The sequence below is a fragment of the Moschus berezovskii genome, chromosome 2, assembly GCF_049115385.1.
Source record: "Moschus berezovskii isolate FMDL1 chromosome 2, NW_MosBer_1.0, whole genome shotgun sequence".
Lineage (NCBI taxonomy): Eukaryota > Metazoa > Chordata > Mammalia > Artiodactyla > Moschidae > Moschus > Moschus berezovskii.
The window spans coordinates 114,993,499-115,015,772 of NC_142461.1; the positions used below are offsets into that span (position 1 = coordinate 114,993,499).

General features: G+C 39.6%; 1 protein-coding gene and 1 non-coding gene across 4 annotated transcripts in view; one reads left to right on the forward strand and one right to left on the reverse strand.

Moving 5' to 3' along the window:
* The window catches only part of ITGA6 (integrin subunit alpha 6), a 90,738-nt gene extending 77,058 nt beyond the window's left edge, over positions 1 to 13,680 (forward strand). For 2 of the 3 annotated variants that reach the window (XM_088830110.1, XM_055398900.2), the window contains exons 24-25: positions 6,525 to 6,650; positions 11,517 to 13,680. In XM_088830110.1, the coding sequence (XP_088686236.1) occupies positions 6,525 to 6,650; positions 11,517 to 11,678 (288 nt within the window). In that variant the 3' untranslated portion in view covers positions 11,679 to 13,680. Of the gene's footprint in view, positions 1 to 6,524; positions 6,651 to 9,218; positions 9,349 to 11,516 lie in introns of all 3 variants that reach the window. The other variant, XM_055398901.2, reaches the window with a different exon arrangement.
* A 6,130-nt stretch (positions 13,681 to 19,810) lies between these two features.
* Positions 19,811 to 19,913, reverse strand: LOC129538794 (U6 spliceosomal RNA). The gene has a single exon (XR_008682330.2). It is a non-coding gene; the product is annotated as a U6 spliceosomal RNA (small nuclear RNA).
* Between the last annotated feature and the right edge of the window lie 2,361 nt (positions 19,914 to 22,274).

Below are 22,274 nucleotides of genomic sequence, written 5' to 3' on the forward strand. Positions count from 1 at the left end.
TCCTGCCTGATGCAGCTGCACAGGTTCCAGATCTGTTCTCTTCCTGGGCCAGCTCCAGGAAGGAGAGCTGACGTGTGGTCTGCCTAGTTCAACTTAACTTTCCCTTTAACAGCCAGCCTCCCAGCTTCTGTTAGTTCAACCTAAAATGTGGTCTTTAAATGGTTGCTGAAGGTGGTTTGCATTTCTGGCAGCTACTGTTTTTCTGTTTGTGTTCTATTGAAACTTCCAGGTGTTTTCATCTGAATGTGCTGTCGAACTGTATTTCCCACATCGCACCCTTGAGCAGTTTTTAAAAATGTAAATGCACGCCTTTAAGTGCATCCTCACATCTTGTGTGGTTTACTTTTGTTTTGTTGTTTGGGCTTACAATGTAATTTTGAGTCTTGATCATTTGCTCTCTGATAACTTTCTTTCCTTGCAAGCTTTATCTTTTTTAAAACCAAGAAGCATGTCTTGGGTGTTTTCATCCAGGTAATTAAGAAAACTGTTGACCAGGACTAGTAGCAGAAGCTTGTGTATAGTAGTAAGGGGTTCCTAGTTGGGGGTGGGGGTCTGGCCCCATAGGGACTTTTGTATCAGGCTCTCAAGGTAAATGGCTGCAGGTCACAGGTGGGGGTGTTTTGCAAAAGAGAGTGAATGGAGAAGAATGGAGAATTATCGTCCTAAAGGTGATCTACTGATGTATTCAAGGCAAATGATGTCTAGGCTTCAGTCCTTTGACCAGCTGAAATCCAGTGTGTCTCCCTGATGACCTTGGTTTCTGGAATATAGTGACCCTTAATTAAAATTTATCATCTCAACTAGAATACAAACGTTTGTCTGGGGAAGTGCTAAACTGGGCAGGATGCTGGGGCATGTGGTGTAAACCGGGACTGTCCCAGACTTAACCGGGATGTACCCTCACCTTGACCTTACATTGTCTTTGCAGGTTACTCCTACCTTTCTACATCTTTTAAAAGGTTTTAAATTGGATTTAATTTTTTGGGTGCACTGAGTGTTCATTGTGTGCAGGCTTGTTGTGGCATGCGGGCTCAGTTGCCCCTTGGCATGTGGGATCTTAGTTCCCTAATCAGGGATTGAACCCACATCCTGTGCTTTGGAAAGCAAATTCTTAACCACTGGACCACCAGGGAAGTTCGTCTGCCTTTACTAATAAGGCATCATAAGGACCATCAAACCACACCCTTCCTGAGAATCCTTTCTCTCCCTCTCTGACTAAAAGCAGTTGCTATAACTTTCTGTAGCTTTAATCAGCAATCCTGAGAATCTCTGAGCTTCAAAGAGAAAAAAACTTTAGAGGGAAGAAACTAATATTAATAAAGCACCGATTAAATGTCTACCATATACTAGATGCTTTACCCATATACTGTCATTTAAACTGTAGGAGAATGCCAAGGTAGACATTGTACCCACTTACAAAAAAGGAAGCAGGCATAGACAGGGGATGTCATTTGGGGTCCTGGATTGAAATCTATACCATTCTGGCTTCTGGGCCCCTATTTTTGACTCTATAATACTTGCTCCCCATGAAGTCCCCAAATCTCAAGTTCAGATGAGAAAACTTGAGTCCAAAGAAGGTTGTCTGTCCCTCAGGGTCGCAGGACCAGCATGTGGGGTGGAGGTAAGACCAGACCTTGGGCTCATGGCTTCTCATCAAGTGCTCTTGTTTTCTTGAAGATGATAGAACTGAAGGCCATGGTGTCTAGGCTAGTGGATGGGTCACAAATGCAAATGAGGTTTTCTTGGGCATTTCATGTTCTCAGGGCTTTGAGAGCCTGTGCCTACTAATGGGAATTGGAATCTTTGCTATGATACTACTTGACTTATTTACTAATTGGTAGCTTTGAAAATGGATTAGTCTTGTATCTAAAACCCATTTCTTTTGAAAACAGAGACTTTTTAATCTCTAGTCTTCTGTTACCTTTTCTATTAACTGATTTCTGAGATATAATAGCTCAGCTGTCATATCTACATGTTTCTTTAGTATTTTAAGGTGCAGTTTTGGGAGGATTCTTAAGATTCAAGCTTAATTCAAGTGTCAAAATGCCTTCATTTTTTATTCCCTCACTTACTGAGGGTATCAATTTCATTTTTATCTTGATTCTATGTCTTTTTCAGTGTCTAGATTATTTTTCTTTGGACATGAAGCAAAGGAGGTTGAATAATTCAGCCTTGTCTTTTGGTGTTAATGTTGATATGTTTTCCCATTGCTTTTACTCTAATCCTGGCTTTAAAAAGATAAAAAATCTTTGTTTCCTTATAATTGAACCAATTTTAAGAGTTTTGTGTTCAATTCTTTTTTAGAATATTTATTTTTTTAATTGAAGGATAATTGCTTTACAGAATTGTGTTGGTTTCTGCCAAACATTAACATGAATTAGCCATAGGTATACATATGTTCTCTCCCTCATGAACCTCCCTCCCACCTGTGTTCATTTCTTAATAAAACACATTTAAGATATTGTTATAACAAAAGTCAGGGAGAGCTGGTCACCTAACTGAACCAGATAAGATGGTTACTAAAATTTTAGTGTCAATTAAGTTGATCCAGTTAACAAGCCAATTAGCCATGGATGCACTACAGAAGTGCCAGAGAAGCTTTCCTCACAAATGTGCTAGAGAAGCAAAATTGAATAAGATAGTGTCAATTGTCAAGAATTTCATGGTCTAGGAGACAGTGAGTGGGGCTTGCCATGTGGTGCAGTGGTAAAGAATCCACCTGCCAACGTAGGAGACACAAGAGATTGGTTCAACCCCTGGGTCAGGAAGATCCCCTGGAGTCAGAAACGGCAACCCACTCCAGTATTCTTTCCTGGAAAATTGCATGGACAGAGGAGCCTGTGGGCTACAGTCCATGGGGTCCCAAAGAGTCGGACACGACAGAATGAATACAGGAGAGAGTGAACCAGGAGAGATCTGTTGAATTCAGCCACGGAAGGAGGAAGTTTCTTATTGGTTGTACTTACACATCTCCACTTCATTCCTTCCCAAAGAGACGCAATGCCAAAGAATGCTCAATCTACTACACAATTGCACTCATCTCACACGCTAGTAAAGTCATGCTCAAAATTCTCCAAGCCAGGCTTCAGCAATATGTGAACCGTGAACTTCCAGATGTTCAAGCTGGTTTTAGAAAAGGCAGAGGAACCAGAGATCAAATTGCCAACATCCACTGGATCATCAAAAAAGCAAGAGAGTTCCAGAAAAACATCTATTTCTGCTTCATTGACTATGCCAAAGCCTTTGACTGTGTGGGTCACAGTAAACTGTGGAAAATTCTGAAAGAGATAGGAATACCAGACCACCTGACCTGCCTCTTGAGAAACCTGTATGCAGGTCAGGAAGCAACATTATTCTTCAGGATGGAGGAGATTTTCATTTTTTGGTTCTAAATTCAGAGAAGAACTTGAGATGTGGATTCTTCTATAAGATGAATTTCTAATATAAAGAACACTCTCTAGGGAGATGGTTTCCTTAATAGTTTTATAAAAGATAATGAAAATCCCTTCATTGGGTGAATATCTTATACTAAAGTTCAATGAGAGTGGAGGATATTACATTAAAGAGTGATTTAGGGAAACAGTGTTGGCTGGGGGCAAGCTCATGTGGTCTCAACACTGCTCACTGGTGATGGAATTTAATGCATCAGCAGAATTAAACCCTTTTCCTCTGATGGACACATGATGGATGAGGTTCACGTGCACAGGTCATCCCTGTGGAAATGCCTAGATTTTAATGCAACCAAAACAATTTTTTTGTTTGTTTTTGAAGTTGGAGTCGTTTCTACTCGCCTGAACCTGTCACTGTTCATCAGTAACAGTTGCCATGATGAGATGAGACAAGGTGTCCAGAGCTCTGGGAATCTCAGCTCATGGTTGGTCTCCCCCCACCCGATTCTAAGGCCAGCTCCACTCCCCTCCTCCTGTTCTCAGTCCCAGCTGGAGAATGACTATCATACACGCACACACACACGTGCCACACAGAGTTGACAGTTTAAGGAAACAAACAATAAAATCTTGCTGACCGGCCTCTCTTGCCTTCCTGGACTGCGGCGTGGCCTTGCACAGACACACACTGGCTTTGCAGAGCACATCTGACCCTTAGATATGTGGCCCAGAGCCTAGCATTAGTCCTCAGTCTGATGCACAGTGACTTGTTTTAGTTTCTAAAAGGCTCTAAGATCTGATTTGAATGGTAGCCAGACCTGGGGCTTAGAGCTCTCAGCTGAGTTCCTGCCTACACTGCACCCAACCCCCAACCCCACAAAATAAAAAACTACCTTGTTCAGCCATTATGGCTGTCAGACTGCAGCTATTTTTGGGTGTGGTTTCCCCCTAGGATCATCCATTTGAAAGACTGGTATGGCGGCAATAGGGCTGATTCCTTTGTGAACCAGTGTCCGCTCTCCACTTCAAGGCTTCATCTGGCTTATTGTTAAAAATGAGAATGGCCCTTCCAAGTCATCACCTTGCCCCAGGGATACTGTGCAGCTTGCCTCTGCTACATACTAGGGAAGCGGAGTTAAATGAGATAAAACGTGTGTGTGCATGCTGCTAAGTCGTGCCCGACTTTGTGCGACCCCATGGACTGTAGCCCGCCAGGCTCCTCTGTCCATGAAATTCTCCAGGCAAGAATACCGGAGTGGGTAGCTAGCTGTTCCCTTCTCCAGGGGATCTTCCGGACCCAAGGATTGAAGCTGCATCTCCTGTGTTTGCTGCACTGGCAGGTGAATTCTTTACCACTGTGCACCTGGGAAGCCAAGATAAAGCACAGGCTAGTTGAAGTGATCTTTTTAGTTTAGGATTGTCTGACTTAGCCCTCACATCAACTATATTATTTCTTTACTGGTCTCTCACCATTCTCTCTTCCCTACTTCATGGGTACCTCTCTGCTTCAACCGGTAATCTCAAGAAAGAGTTGTTTTAGCTTAAAGCTAGGACACCTGTTGGGGAAAGGGAGGCAAGAGGAAGTGAGTCAGGAGGCCCTCCCCTGGGCTGAGAGCGTAAGTGAAACTTCATTGAGACCATAACAGGAAACATAGTGGCTGATAAAGGTGTTTGTGTAGTTAGAGTTTAGAAAACTCTTAATGTGAATTCTGTTCCTATTAAAGATGTTTAAAGAAAAGCAGTTCCTGCTTTTAAGTATATTCTGTAAGAGGATGTTGAAAACTTGTTTTCTAGTATAGAGTGTTCTAGTATAGTAGTACTGAATCACAGTGTAGACATGGAAGCATTTTAGGCAGCATCTAGAATTCAGTACCAATGTAGAATACTTAACTAGAAACACTTCTCAGGAATTAAATTGTTCCCTCTTAAGTTTTCTTACCCTTCACTTTATATTCTTTAAATTCAAAGATAGAAACTTCAAACTGATAGATGACTAACCAGGTCTTTTATAAGCTTTGAAGATTAGTTTTCTGGAAAAAACCTCTGACATCACAGAAATCCACTTGAATTCTAAGCTCACATCACCAAGTTGTTGCAAATTACCATAAGCAGCTTTTTAGATTTCTGAATAAACACGTCTATTCAGTTGGTATTTGCCAGTTATCAAGTGTTTAGAGCTTAAACTTATCAGCTGCTGCTTAAAGCTGTAAGCTGCCTATGAATGAATCCAGAGTCTCCTTTGTCTGTACACATTGTCAGAGTAAATGACAGCAAGCCATTTCAGGAAATTTTATTCTTTACGAGGGTCTGTAGTTTGCTATCCTGTTACTGAACTCAGGTTTGGCTTCTCGTAACGCAAGAATCCAATACTGAGAGACAAGTGTTAGGTAAAAGAGAGCTTTATTGAGGAAGCTAGCAATGCTGGGGAGAAGGTGAATGTGTGTCCCAAAGAACCAACTCCCCAGGTTTTGTTCTGAGATTACTTAGGGAAGAGAGGAAGGAGCTCTGTGCTGGGGAAGAGGTAATCTTATGTTTTCAAAGATGACCATCACAATCCTGTGGTTCCAAGTAACTGTCAGGTTTGAACCATAAAGCTTTGGTCTGCTGAGAGGGCCCCACTGGGTCCTGCTTGGTTTCAACCTTAAGGGAAAATCAGAATGGTGTCAGTAATGCAGCTCCATTCCTCTTTTATATTTCATAACATCTTTAAAATATGAGTGAGGAATGTAGGCTAATTGTGCATAAATGGACCCTTTTGTTGCCATTGTTGAATGCTTAATTAAGAGAGGGTGATTGTTCTCAAAAAGATACAGTTATATTAATGTAGATATAACAAGATTGGTTGTATCCGTCTGGGTAATTGTTGAAACTTGCTGATGAATAAATAATGGTTCATTAAGCAATTATTTCATCAAAACATAATTCAGCATTTTCCAGGTTCTGGGAAAAGAGCTCCACGAGATGCCTCTTGAAGCAGTATTCTATTACTAAAGGAAAGGAACTCACACCAAAAAGACACGTCACCCATCTGTAGGCTCCATTGACCAAGTGTGTCTAGAAGCAGAATGAGTGACACAGACTCAGGGTTTAATTCTCACCCAAGGTTGTAACGGCATTGCTTTCCTTCACGCCCCGTAGGTTCGTGTCACTGTGTTTCCCTCAAAGACTGTAGCTCAACACTCAGGAGTACCTTGGTGGATCATCCTAGTGGCCATTCTTGCTGGGATTTTGATGCTTGCTCTATTAGTATTTTTACTGTGGAAGGTAAGTCATATCTGGCACTTGAGTTTTGTGATATAAACTTTATTTCAGGTTTTTTTTTTTAAAGTAAATTAACACTGATAGTACATACATTTTTCATTGCTTCTTTTTCCCAACATTTTTTCTATGAAATTTTTCCAAAATACAGCAAACTCGAGAATTATATAATGAATATCTGAATACCTATCTAATATTTTATAAAGGAATAGTATTTATATAAGGAGTTTCTTAAGTGTGTAAATTTCAGTGTTTTCACATATAATATAGCATGTTTAGCAGATAATAATTTTTAAAATTTCACCACTATGACCATTTCTTTATTGAAGATCAAATTTTGAATCTAAGCCAAATTGGTTATCATGCTAATCAGATTCTGTATCCCTATTAATTTCAACTTTTGTAAAGAAATGTTCATGGCAGCCATGGGGGCTTGGTACAGTTGCAGCTAGCTTAGAAAATAGGAAAGCATGAAATCAGTGAATCTCAAAGTGGTCACCGTAGCCTATATGAAGCATAAGGAAGATCTGTGTTTAATATAATGTACTTTATTAGAGTCTGGCCTATAAATATAATGTAATATCTTCCCTCTGCTTTCCACCACTTAATAGTCGATATTACAAAAAATGTATGAGATGTCACATACTTTTCTTGGCAGAAATTATCACCTATAGATTTTGGGTTATTCTCAGTAAGGGAGATTCACAGACTTTTATCAACAATCCCAAAAAACTCAAAGTTTGTAATGACTTATTTGGCAACTGAACTTGACATGATGTGAAGAGAGGAGATTTATAGTCTCTATCCTTTCAGTTCAGTTCAGTCGCTCAGTCATGTCCGACTCTTTGTGACTCCATGAATCACAGCACTCAATTATAAAACATTAGGAATACTAATGTTTTAATTACTGTGACATTACGTATGCAGTGTATTACTTTTCTAAAAGGCCGGAAATTTGGGGTTTCCAAACTTGTCTGGTCTAGAGGCAAAGGATGATGAAACTGAACTACTAGTCTCTAGAATCAAACTATCCTTATCTTTTCTTTGGATCCAAGTATAATGGACAAGGACTCAAGATATTCTCGCTTTCAAATATTTGGCATCTCTTTTTGCTTTATTTTTCCAAGTAACTTCCTTTTGCCAAGATAATTTTGAGATAATTTTTGGGTGTCCTCCAGTTGTGTGATTGAAATTTGGTATCTGCTTATGCCAAGACCCATCCTCCCGTGGGAAGTTAGCCAGTCCTACCTGATGTTTACTTCAGATAGTAGGTTTGTCTGAGTATAGCCAGCCGATATAGGAGATGCTCTGGAAATTATTTTGATATCAAAAGCTGAATGTGAGGTTTGATGTTTGAGGATGGCCTTCTATTGCTCTCCAGAAGAGGTCCTACAAGGACAGTCTTTTCCTATACCTCTATACTGATTTAGAGTGACCTAATCTGTGCTATGATTCATGGGGTCGCAAAGAGTCGGACATGACTGAGCGACTGAACTGAACTGAATCTGAAGAGCACAGATTACTATCACTTAAATGTTACATGGTGGCTCAGAATTTGGGAAAGTGATAGCAATCATTATTTCATGATGGTATGTTCAAATTTATATTGTGATTTACCCCACAAAGGCCTCAAGTAGATGGCACTTATCCCATCAAATTCACCAAAAAAGACAGAAAAATATTCAGTGTCTCTTTTATTTGGATTTGTGCTAAGTCTTAGAGAATTTATTCTTTACGCTTTGAATCAGTAAACTGCAGATGTCAATCTTTTGCATATTTTTAGACTCCATATCCCCTGCAAGAAGAAACTGTGTGCTCAGTTGTGTCCAGCTTTTTGCAACCCCATGGACTATAGCCCATCAGGCTTCTCTGTCTGTGAGATTTCCCAGGCAAGAATGCTAGAGTGGATTACCATTTTCTCCTCCAGGGGATATTCCTGACCCAGGGATTGAATCCGTGTCTTCTGCATTGGCAGGCAGATTCTTTACCACTGAGCTACCTGGGAAGCCCCGCAAGAAGAAACTACCTAAAACTATGATCAGATGTGTAAATATTTTCCCTTTTAGAATGATTTTGGCCCTTAGGATTTGTTACAAATAGAAAAATCAATTTGCTAGTGTCATCCATATAAATATTTGACTGGAGACCTATTGACTAGAGACCTAATAGAGTTGGGTTAATTGACGTCACTGGGGCTTCCCAGGTTGCGTCATGGTAAAGAATCTGCCTGCCAAGCAGACCCCTGGGTCAGGAAGAGTCCCTGGAGAAGGAAATGGCAATCCAGTCCAATGTTCTCGCCTGGAAAATTCCATGGACCGAGGAGCCTGGTAGGCTCTAGTTCATGCAGTCTTTTTTATAAAAAGAGTCAGACAGGACTTAGCAACTGAGCATACAGCACACTTGATGTCACTGTGTCATATGGTATGGGGTCTATTCCCTTTTGGTTGATCCATAAGTGGTCTCTCTGTAAGCAATCTGTAAGTAGGAAACAGGTTAAACTCTGAGATTTTTCTTTTGTTTAGCTTTTATATACACAGAACTGTAACACTGACTAAATACCTTGCTTCCTTGTAGTGTGGTTTCTTCAAGAGAAATAAGAAAGATCACTATGATGCCACATATCACAAGGCTGAGATCCATGCTCAGCCATCTGATAAAGAGAGGCTTACTTCTGATGCGTAGTATTGATCTACTTCTGTAATTGGTAATTGATCAATGTTTTTTAATTGCTAGCTGTGGAACCTGCTATGGTTGTGGTGGCTAACTTTAAAAGCAACAGCTTGCTGTGTGTGTCCCATTAACAGACGTTTTCCAAATGTCCACACTGGCTTGCCTTGCTTGAATTTATTTTATTTCATTTATTTCACTTGAAAGCTTAGTTTTGTTTTTTTTTTAAGTGCACAAAGAATCTTTCGTTGCAGGTGAGTTACTTTTTGTTGTTGTTAATAGACATCACCCACAGCAATGAAGAAAACTGCAATCTGCATACACATAGGAGGTGTTAGACCTCTACAGTAGACCAGTTTGCCACGTGTTGTTAATCTAGTATGTAGCATACCACTTGGAATTTCAAAGATGCATAAGAAATCATTCCAGATTTCTTGTCCATTTTGGAATTTCCCACAGAATGAAGCTTGTGTTGACTGCCTAATTAACCTGTTGCATGTTGGAAACATTGTGTTTCTCTTGAAGAGAAGGCTTTCTCACTGTCATCTTTTTGATTTTTGTGCTATAAAATGATGGGGCAAGGCTTGGAATGCTTTTATTGTTGCTCAGAAATTGTTTTATGCTGGCTAAGCATGCAACTTCCTTTCCCTGCATATCTAGTACAAGTCAAAGACCATTACAACACACTCTTCACTACTGGCGTGATAGACATTATGGTCAGCTTCAGAAGATGACTCTTTGCCAACATGGCCTTCAGTTTACAAAAGTTTAATATAAAAATGCTGTGGACAGTTTATTCAAAACGTTGTAATGGAGTTTGATCTTGTTCCATGTTCCTAGAAGTTTTTTTTAGCCCTGGGTCTCAGCTGATTTTAAGTTCATGTTTGGCTTCTCTTATTTGTAACTCCATGGAAACGGGAATTGGCAGCAATTCCTTTTTCCATTTCTGTGGGCACCAGAGGGTAGAATTACCCCTGTAATCCCTTTCCATGGCCCTGTCATGATGAATCCCAGCATTTCCATTTCAGTTTATGTATCACCCCAATTTCTTCTTTGTTTAAATGGGGCAGTAGTCACACTATGTGACAGATGGGTGTTTTGGCTTTTTTGCAGAAAATAGAAAAGGCCTTAGAACAAAAATTCTTGTCCCATTTTCCTCACTGATTTAGTGATAAATTTGTACATAATTTAATTTTGCCTCATGCCATTTTTATAGCTTAACATCATTCAAAACAAATGTTCTGTGCCTATTGATGTCACATAGTAAACACATTAATCAACCATTCTAAGTATCTTCCTCATCCATCTTTTATCTGCATTTAAAAATTAAAGACACATCTTTTTTAAAAATACATATATATTTTATTCATTAAAAAAATTCAATCTGACTTAAGAATTTCAAGATATGTTCCCAATAAAAACCTACTTTGGATCAGATTGAATATGTTTTTAAAGATTAATAAAATATATATATTCATTAATAATCTAACTGTAATTTTTGCCAAAAAGAAAAGAAATTAGAGGATGCTCTGAAATTCAATCTAGTGATAGTTTCTCAAATTCTTTGCGGTACATGAGTATTTTTATTGCAGGACACAGTCACTGCATGATTTATTAATGAAACAGCTTAGTTTGGAAGCTTCATTTGGAAATCCAGGCAGTATAAATTACATCTTAGCTATTAAGAAAGATGTACTGGAGCCTCGAAGGAGAGGAGATTAAATCACCCATTTCAAGTAGTAATTTGTAAAATATTTGTGACCTAATTTCCATTTTGTTAGTGGAAGAGGGGCATGAATAATCTTTGGTTTATGGCCTTGAAAAAAAAGTTGTTCTTGAAATTAACACGATGTTCTAGTAATCTGAAAGTTAGATCTTTTACATATAGTATGGTGATTATAAAAAAAATGGAAGCACTATTTCATAAACTCTTCAACTCTTAGAGGTAACTAACATTGCTACAAGATGGGAAAAGGGACTTTTCTTCCAGTTTTACAGCTGTTCTCTTCTGTTTATCCTCACCAGCTATTAACTATTTCTTTTTGACCTATTAGTTCCTTCTTAAAAGAAAACCATGTCTTTTATTCTTTGTCCCAGTCCAAATTTAGGCATAGCTGAACAGAAAGCTTAGGTATTACCATCCAGTGGACTTGCCCTTCTTGGAATTACTTAATTTGTGTCTGTTTCTTTCTCCCCCGTCTCCAGTGTGGATTCTTTAAACGCTCTAGGTACGATGATAGCGTTCCCCGATACCACGCTGTAAGGATCCGGAAAGAAGAGCGAGAGATCCAAGATGAAAGATATAATGATAACCCTGAAAAAAAACAGTGGATCACAAAGTGGAATGAAAGTGAAAGCTACTCCTAGGGAGGTCAGAAAAGCTTCACAGTACCCAAACTGCTTTATTTTTTTCCCAGCCCAGACACTTGGATTGAAAAACCTGTTCAATATCTGAATACTGATTTCAGACAGACTACACAAGTACGGGCCTACAGTTTTAACTGTGGACACTGTTACGTAGCCCGAGGCTCCTGTTTTGCACAGCCAAATTGAAGGCTGTTGGAATGGATTTTTCTTTAACTGCCTTAATTTATCGTTCCGGGTTGCCTTTGTTTTTGACTTAGTTGTGCTGGGGAAGGGCCTGCCCGGTTACTGTTAGGCGACATCCTTCCAACGGTGTAGCTGGAAGAAGGCACCATGACCCCTGCGCCAACAGAGTGACCGTCCCAACCTCGGCACCACCTCTGCCAGCGTTCTTCTCATAGGACGGAAGAACATGCCAGTTAACTGTCCTGCATCACAGCCCTATGCCATCAGGGTAACCGTGTTCAAACTAAAGTGCTCACATAAATTAAATGTGCAATAGAAGGTGATGTTGCCATCCTGCCATCTTTTTCCATTTCCTAGATGTGTGAATACCTGCTCATGCCAAATACACACAGGTTTCATTTCCCTTTCACTAAAACACACAGACATAACAGATTTGAATGCTAGTTATACTTATTTGTATATGGTATTTATTTTTCTTTTTTACAAACCATTTTGTTATTGACTAACAGGCCAAAGATTCTCCAGTTTGCCCTTCAGGTTGGATTAAGCAATCAGAATCAGAACATGAGAGGTCACTGGTTGGACCTCAATTACTGACTGCCTAAAGAACATAGTAAGTCTTTATAAATATAGCAGAGAGTTATGCTTTGCAGATAAGTTTTAAGTTATTAACTCCCTTCATGACAGCACTCATCCCCTCCCCCTCCGAACCCAAAACAGTTAAGAAATAGAATTTAACTGTGAGATGTTTAATTCTTAAAGACAGAAGATATTTTTTAGTTTAGAGCCCTGTGTGCTATTTCTGATTTTCCTGCTATAACTGTCAGGAACTCTTGGAAATAATGGGATTGTTTGTTGGACTTTAGTGCAGTTTAGTCACTGCTGAAAATACTGTATATTCAGGACTTGAAAGAAACGGTGAGTGCCGATGGTGGACCCAAACCGATCCAGTGTAAGACTACTGAATACCTGATACCAAAAGTCTGAACATCGTGGCTTTGAAGTTTTAAAATATTATTGGAATCATTTAATCAATGAGTCGATATTCTGTTTTTTGCTTTGTTTCCTCCCCTGTCTGTATCCCCTAAAATACTTAAACTACTCTGAAAAGAACTTTAAATTGTTTAATTTTAAAGATAAGGGGAGGGAGGAGGAAGTTATTATTATATACATTCAGTAGAGATTGAATAGCTGGAAAGCTAAAATTTAAAAAATTACTATACTTTAAAATGTTAAGTTACAGGGGGTACAGCAACAAACAGGTGCTAATTTGTTTGGCTATAGAGTAAGCAGCATCTCAAAATCTTTTAAAAGAACAAAATACAGCTATATGTGACATTGATGCTTTGGCATTTTTGTTTTTTATTTCTTCCAGAAATCTTATGCCCTTAAGATATTAGTTGTGCTTTGGAATTTTCAAAACAAAAATAGTTTTACAGATGATATTTTGTTTACAGAAATTTCTCTAAAACAGGTCATAACAATGTTTAAAATCTCAGTTTCTTGCTTAGATAACTTGGAACCCAGTGCACTGGCTTATAGGTTGCTGAGAAGCTGATATTTTGAAAGTGTTAATAGACCTTTGTTATAAAAATGAATGTCCTAAAAAGGGGGGCGGGGTGCAAGAGTGGTTCACCAAAAGAAACACGAATGTAGTGATGTTTATAGTTGTTAAAAATGTCATCTCAAGTCAAGTCACTGGTCTGTTTGCATTTGATACATTTTTATACTAACTAGCATTGTAAAATTATTTCATGATTAGAAAATACCTGTGGATATTTGTATAAAAGTGTGAAATAAAAATTTTTTTATGAAAGTGTTTGTGGCTTAGAAACACAGCATTGTACATGTGAAATTATAAATAACCTGACTTGCCTTTCTTTTTATTTCATCAAGCTGAACTATAAAAGTTTTGGTGTTTTTATTTATGGGACACTAAGAATAATCTCAGATCAGCCAAAGATACTAATTCTCCACAAAATGCAATGTAAATGTGATTTTTTTCCTCTCTTTGCTTTACTGTTTGTTGAGAATATTTTCAAAAGAAATGATCTTAAAGGTCGTTTGTTCAAGATACCTGCAAATTGGGAGTTGTGTGTAAGCACTGATTCATCTGCTTCAAAGGCTTATTATGCCTGTGAAGAATAGGGTGTCAGCTAGCAATAACACATGACACAAAGAAAAAAGTTCTTTTGGCTAAATTGCTTTCTTCTTAGAACACACTTTCGCTGTGACAGCAGTCCAGCTGTGACCTGCCTCATTATACTGATCACCAAGTACTGACTAGGCAGAATTGACAGGTCAGAAAATATTTTCTTCATCAATGAATTTCATTTAAATTTAAGCAGCTTTTTGAAACTTCTCAAGCCGGATTGTCACAATTTAAAAATGGAAGACATGTATATAGTGTGCAGACAATATAGCATGCCCTGGCCTGAATAAATTTTCCAATATAAAATGTGTTATATATCCAGTCTATTAGGGAATAGTTTTCCGTTGTACTTGGTATTACACGTTATATCTTAGCCTTGTTAGTTCTTTGAAGGTCAGACGTGTGATGTTAACCACCTAAGAAATGAGTGATAGGTACTTTTAGACAGGCCAGTGGCTGGGACTCTATTAACCACAGTCCCATGGGTATACCCAGTGTAAGCCACTGCAGTGATGTGTAGTCAATGATTAGGAGCATCAGTAACTGGTTTGGCTAGGGCTGTGGCATAAATGCCCTTGGTAGAGGTCATGGTAGTGCTTTATGGGACTCCTGGGACTCTGCTTCCTTCTCTTCCTCCCAAAAAAACAGATGCCTCAGAGTGTGATAGCAGTATTCATACAGGGGACCCTTGGAACTGTCTGTGAACACTGACACGTAATTGTTGGTTGCAGATTATTTGCTACAACCTCGCAGCGTATCATGCAGAGTCATGGCTTATGTCATGCCCCTGTGGTTGAGAATATTCTAGAATGTGGGGTAGATGTTGGTGGGAAATGCTTTACGTTGTCCGGACCAGGAAAGTAAGGATAAGCTCGAGCCTTCTACCCTGGATGAAAACATCTTAGTAAGAAACTTAGCCCTAGTACAATGAGGACATTGTGGGAAGACAGGCTGGGACTGATGGGCTGTTTTGTTTTAAAGGAGAAAAATGGTGAAATGTTATAGGTGACTGGCTTCCACATAAGTTCATTCCCAGGGCTAAGAAAGCAAGAACGTGGAAGGGTTATTTGATGAGCTTGAAGCCGAAGTAAATGATTAAAGGCAGTTCCTCGAGCTCAAAGGATAAGTGGTCCGTCCTTTGGACTTCCATGGTCCAACCTCTTGCATTGAGCCTCAAAGAAAGAAAATGACCTTCAGGATGATTTCAAAAGAGTGGCTACTGCAATGAAGCCAGGAGGCATCTGTTCCACCGCTCGTTCTGATTGTGGTCAAGTGGAAAGTAACTTTTCTTTCTCTTAAAAATAGGTTTTGCCTTCTCTAGCCCAGCTGTCTGAGAGTGCTGTGAGCCAGTGGCTGAGGCCAGATCTGCAGAGGTGTTACCAACAGATCCATTTAGGGGGGAAATGTTACAAAGGGATTCCTGGTTAAATCCTGGACAGGTAAGTGAACTGTAAAACAAGTCAGGGCGAGAAAATGGGTCTAACATAGTTCAAGGTGGACCACAAAGGGAAAAGCTAACCAGGTGATGGTTGATGACTACACTGGAGTGAAGGAAAAGTGTGACTTTCATAGTAGTCAGCATAAATGCCCTTACCCTGGAGCATCTCTTTGACAGGCTGCTTGTGCTGGGGTCATGGAAGTGGGCAGAGACATCCATGTTACCAGGGGTCAGATAAAACTTATCACACGATATTGACACACTGTCCTAGAACATCCCCAAGAAATCTCAAACTCTAGGAAAAGAGTATGCTTCTTTCCCTATCTCAAAGCCTAGCAGATAAATATTCAGTTCAACAGTAACCAGATTTAAGTGCATGTTCTGTCAAGATCTTGTTGTTATATGGAGATGGTTAGATGTGGTTTCATTATTTCCTTCCCAATTGGAAATAAAATTTATAGGGATGTTACCAGGCTCTGGGGACACACATACAAATAAGACACTGGCTCTGCCCTTTTACAGGAAGCTTATCCAAAACAACAGATGGTACTGACAAACAGGTAATCTACTTTACAGAAATGTACTCAGTCAGTCATGTATGACTCTGCAACTCCATGGACTGTAGCCCACCAGGCTCCTCTGTCATGGGATTTTCCAGGCAACAATACTGGAGTGGGTTGCCATTTCCTCCTCCATTACATAACTAGCAGAATTAAAAATCTTGTGTCAGGGTATCAATGGTTGATGCATCAAGTCAGTACCTGGTCCTACGTGGGTAGAACTTGCCCACAGAACTAACCCCATTCCTATAAAGTTGGGAGTAGTCTAGTCTCAATCTGGGTTGCCTATTTGAATTCCTAAAAAACATTAAAAAAAAAAACCTCAGTGCTGAGTATTCATGTCAGACTGACTCCATCAGAAACTCTTCAGTGTGCAATCCAGGCATCCATGCTATTTGAGGCTTCCCTGGTGACTCTTAATGTCTAGCTAAGGTTGAGAGCTGCTTCTAAAGCACTGGACGACTTCAATATTTATGGCAAGGGCTCTGCCCTCTGTGTGGAAGTGCCTTATTGCCGCGTGTGAGATTTCCACTGTATCAGTAACAAGAGCTTGGAAGTTAGAGACATATTTGCCATAAAGTAGGAGGCAATGACGGAGAAGGCAATGGCAAGCCAATCCAGTACTCTTGCCTAGAAAATCCCATGGATGGAGGAGCCTGGTGGACTGCAGTCCATGGGGTCGCTAAGGGTTGGACACGACTTTCACACATTGGAGAAGGAAATGGCAACCCACTCCAGTGTTCTTGCCTGGAGAATCCCAGGGACAGGGAGCCTGGTGGGCTTCTGTCTATGGGGTCACACAGAGTCGGACATGACTGAAGTGACTTAGCAGCAGCAGCAGAAGGCAATGAATAGGGTGTGTAAGAGTGAGGCTGCAGTCAGACTGCCAGGGTGTGAATCAGTTTCCCGTGTTAGAATATAACCCCCACGAGTGACTGACATGCCTGTGCCCTAGTTTCTCTTATTTGTAAAGTAAGATTGATATTAAAAGGAATAAATGAGAGGATCAGAAAATGTTCAATAAATGTTATTTTTATAATTACACTTGTTATATAGAACCATAAAATGTTAAAATAGGAAGGAAACATGGAAATCTAGATCTACTTTCTCATTTCACAGATGGGGAAATATAGTTTAACTGTTGCTGACCTGTCTCCTCATCTAGGTTTTTCATACCCCTGGGTTTACCTGCTATAGCTACAGTCTGCAAGTGCAAGGAACCTTCACTAAAAAATACTGAGCCTAACTCTTACATTTAAACTGCTCATCAACATAGGTCATTTTGTACAAGACTGACTTATGTCAAACTGTTTTAAACCCTTAATACAATAACCATAATGCTGACTTGGAGCATGCACACAAAGTCTGTATGTAGGTATCTTGAATTGTTCATTGATTTTTTTTTTTCCCCAGAAATGGAAGAGTGTAAAAAGAGGATTCTTTTTTGAACCATTCCTCAGTTCTTCACCCACACGATAGATTCTTTGGTTTCCTGCAGTGGGAAGGCATGTTGTAGTTTTGTTGCTTACATACCTTTACTGCTGTGCAGAAGAGGAAGTGCTCATAGGCCCATTCATGCTTGAGTTACATCATGTATATTAGACCAGATTTGTCAGTGCAAGAACAGTTGGAAAAACTCCCTTTTTTTCTTTCTACGTGTCACAGCGCATTGACTGAAAGATTCTAAAGTTCGTAAAAGGGGAACCTTTCCCTAGAAAGACTGGGGGGGGTCTGTTTGATTCCAAGGTGTCATCAAATTGCTGATGGAACTCAAGTTCTAGGGCGCTTACAGCCATAGCCACTTTGTTAGGAAGTCTTAAATCAACAAAGTAGTTAAAAGCCATCCTCCCCCACACTTTAACATGCCTGAGAATCACCTGCAGACATTAAACTGCAGGTGCTGCTTCAGAGAGCTTGGGAAAGAGCCTGAGAGTCAACTTTTCTAATGAGCTCCAGACGCTGCAGTCCACAGATTACACGTTGGGTAGCAAGGGTCTGTGGAGTCCATCTTCATTCAAGGTCAAGTCACTTCTCTGCCACTTTCTGTTTATCCCTACTGGTTTAATTTCTGCATCTGTAAATCAGTATATGGAAGGATTATGACCTAGGCTTCCAGAAAGGAGACACCAGTCTACTCACCTTTAACAACTCCCAATCCCTAACATCTTCAAACTTGCATATAAAGAACAATCAGGGCACGTTTTAGTCTTTGTTAAATGTGAGGATGACAGGATAGATAACATTCTTATAGGCTACTCTATGGGCCATGCCTTTAAGACACCTGCCCTGCTAGAAGCAAAATCCCATTTACAACAAATGGGAACAATCTGCCAGTTCTAGTAGCTGACCCACAGAAGCAAAGATATGTTGGTCTGGTTACAGTGACTTCTCTAAATAAGTAACAAAACAGAAAGACTGCAGTAAGAGTCAGCCAAACTCTTTAAGGGTTAAACTTCTGCAATCTGACAATTTCTTTCTTAAGCAGCAACAATTCTTCAGTTTCCCTTTGCCTTTGCCACTGCAAACAACCCAGCTACTCCTGCTAGAAAACAAATGAATAATGCCTAAGCCCATTGAGATAGATATCTGTGGATTGGCTTGCCAACTTCTATTCCACCCTCTAATTAGAAGGGCTGGAAAGCTAAAAATTCTCTTCCAGATTTCCTTGCAGCTATGGGTTTTGCACATGAACTGGATTCTGTGAATTACGTACGTTCATTTGAGATCTGCAAGGTGGACTCAGTGAGTGTTTCTACTAGCAAGCATGGTTGTGGAGACCTAAGGTTCAGCGTTGAGGGTCTTCTAGCTTTCTGAGCATTAGAAAGGATTAACTGGTGGTGGTCTCATTTCTTGTTTTTGACTATGGATTGTAGCTACAAGTATTTTTCTTCACCTAAATTTCCAGAAACCCCTAGATGAGTCATTGTTCTAGATACTATCCCCAGAGGCCCTGTCTAGAGCCTACTTTAGTCTGTGTTGTATACATGTAATTTCCTGAATTAAATCCCTTCATGGCAGTAATACCTAGAGTGGTTTTTACTTTACACCCTGAACCCCAACTGATATGGCCACTCACCCAAAGAAAATGGTAAAAGATCTAGGAAATTAAAAGAGAAAATGCATGGGATATAACTGCCTTCTAGCTAATGCTGGATTTAGAATATTTTTATTGCTTTTAATATCAACTTGATTTTCCAAGATATTAAATATATGTCATGTTAGAGTGACATACATTGTTTCTTTTTTAATTAATTTTATTTTAACTTGAGGCAAATTACAGTATTGTAGTGGTTTTTGCCATACATTGACATGAATCAGCCATGGGTGTACATGTGTCTGCCATCCTGAACCCTGCTCCTATCTCCCTCCTCCCCATCCCATCTCTCAGGGTCATCCCAGTGCACCGGTCCTGAATGCCCTGTCTCATGCATTGAACTTGGACTGGCAATCTACTTCACATATGGTAATATACATGTTTCAGTGCTATTCTCTCAAATCATCCCACCCTTGCCCTCTCCCACAGAGTCCAAAAGTCTGTTCTTTACATCTGTGTCTCTTTTGCTGTCTTGCATATAGGGTCATTGTTACCATCTTTCTAAATTCCATATATATGCATTAATATACTATATTGGTGTTTTTCTTTCTGACTTCACTCTGTATATTAGGCTCCAGTTTCATCCACCTCATTAGAACTGATTCAAATGTATTCTTTTTAATAGCTGAGTGACATTCCACTGTGTATATGTACCACAGCTTTCTTATCCATTTGTCTGCTGATGGACATCTAGGTTGCTTCCATAAAAATATGGAACGCTTCATGAATTTGCGTGTCATCCTTGTGCAGGGGCCATGCTAATCTTCTCTGTACCGTTCCAGTTTTAGTATATGTGCTGCCAAAGCACTTGTTTCTTTTTTCTAAATCTCTAAAAGAGAGTGGAAATGGGTATGTACATTATCTGACTTAATCAGGAAGTGAAGGGAATAAAAAATGTGAAGAATCATTATTCTGTGAGAGAATGTCATAATTAATGGACTGTCTTCATTAAATCATAGTGATTAATAGGAAAACATGCTACCAGTCTATAGAACATGGAAATAATGTGTCTTTACCTCCCAGCATCCCTTTTTTAGGTGAAAGAAACTGCTGTTTCCTTGGGGATCCTTTCTTCTAATTCAGTCCCTGATGTTAGGTGTGTGTGTACCACCTCTCCACACCTACTCCCATTTTCCCAGGCTGGAAACATGGCCCCTGCCCAGCCAATCAGGGTCTATCCCCTAGTGTTTTTCTGAAGCAATGAGAGGTGCTCATTACAGAGATTTTTCCCATTGGAAACTAAAGCCTGCTGCTACTCTGTCCATTTCTGAAATAGGAAAGGAGTCAGCTTTGTGAAGTTTATAAAGTGTCACAAGAAGCCCTAACACCAAGAAAAGCAGAGCTAAAGCATGGGGAGGAAGAAAGAAGAAGAGGACAGCAGGACACACTGATGTTTTGGGTTTACCATTTGAAAAGTTTTTCAGTGACCAGAAAACAATGGTCTTTTACTTAAGGAAGTTTGAACTGGGTTTCCTGTACTTGAGTTGGCAAGAGTCTTGCTTTGAGACATAGAAGGAACATACCTCAACATAATAAAAGCCATATATGATAAACCCACAGCAAACATTATGCTCGATGGCAAAAAATTGAAAGCATTTCCCCTAAAGTCAGGGACTAAACAAGGGTGCCCATTCTCACCACTACTATTCAACATAGTTTTGGAAGTTTTAGCCACAGCAATCAGAGAAGAAAAATAAAAGGAATCCAGATTGGAAAAGAAGAAGTAAAACTCTCACTGTTTGCAGATGACATGATCCTCTACATAGAAAACCCTAAAGACACCACCAGAAAATTACTAGAGCCAATCAATGAATATGTAAAGTTGCAGGATATAAAGTTCATACACAGAAAGAATCCCTTGCATTCCTATACACTAAACAACGAGAAAACAGAAATTAAGGAAACAGTCCCATTTACCATCATGATGAAAAGAATAAAATACGTAGAGATAAATCTACCTAAAGAAACAAAAGACCTATATATAGAAAACTATAAAACACTGATGAAAGAAATCAAAGATGAAACAAATAGATGGAGAAATATACCATGTTCATAGATTGGAAGAATCAACATAGTGAAAATGAGTATACTACCCAAAGCAATCTATAGATTCAATGCAATCCCTATCAAGCTACCAACGGTATTTTTCAGAGAACTAGAACAAATAATTTCATAATTTGGGTGGAGATACAAAATAACCTTGAATAGCCAAAACCATCTTGAGAAAGAAGAATGGAACAGGAGGAATCAACCTGCCTGACTTCAGACTAGACTACAAAGCCACAGTCATCAAGACAGTATGGTACTGGCACAAAGACAGAAACATAGACCAATGGAACAAAATAGAAAGTCCAGAGATAAATCCACATACCTATGAGTCACCTGGACTGCAAGGAGATCCAACCAGTCCATTCTAGAGGAGATCAGTCCAGGGTGTTCATTGGAAGGACTGATGCTAAAACTGAAACTCCAATACTTTGGCCACCTCATGCAACGAGTTGACTCACTGGAAAAGACTCTGATGCTGGGAGGGATTGGGGGCGGGAGGAGACAGGGACAACAGAGAATGAGATGGCTGGATGGCATCACCGACTCGATGGACATGAGTTTGAGTGAATTCTGGGAGTTGGTGATGGACAGGGAGGCCTGGCGTGCTGTGATTCATGGGGTCTCGAAGAGTCGGACACGACTGAGCGACTGAACTGAACTGAACTGATGGACACGTTATCTTTGACAAAGGAGGCAAAAATATACAATGGAGAAAAGACAATCTTTATAACAAGTGGTGCTGGGAAAACTGGTCAACCACTTGTAGAAGAATGAAACTACAACACTTTCTAACACCATACACAAAAATAAACTCAAAATGGATTAAAGATCAAATATAAGACCAGAAACTATAAAACTCCTAGAGGAAAACATAGGCAAAACACTCTGACATAAATCACAGCAAGATCCTCTATGACCCACCTCCCAGAGTATTGGAAATAAAAGCAAAAATAAACAAATGGGACCTAATTAAACTTAAAAGCTTTTGTACAACAAAGGAAACTATAAGCAAGGTGAAAAGATAGCCTTCAGAATGGGAGAAAATAATAGCAAATGAAGCAACTGACAATTAAGCTCACAAATATACAAGCTGCTCCTGCAGCTCAATTTCAGAAAAATA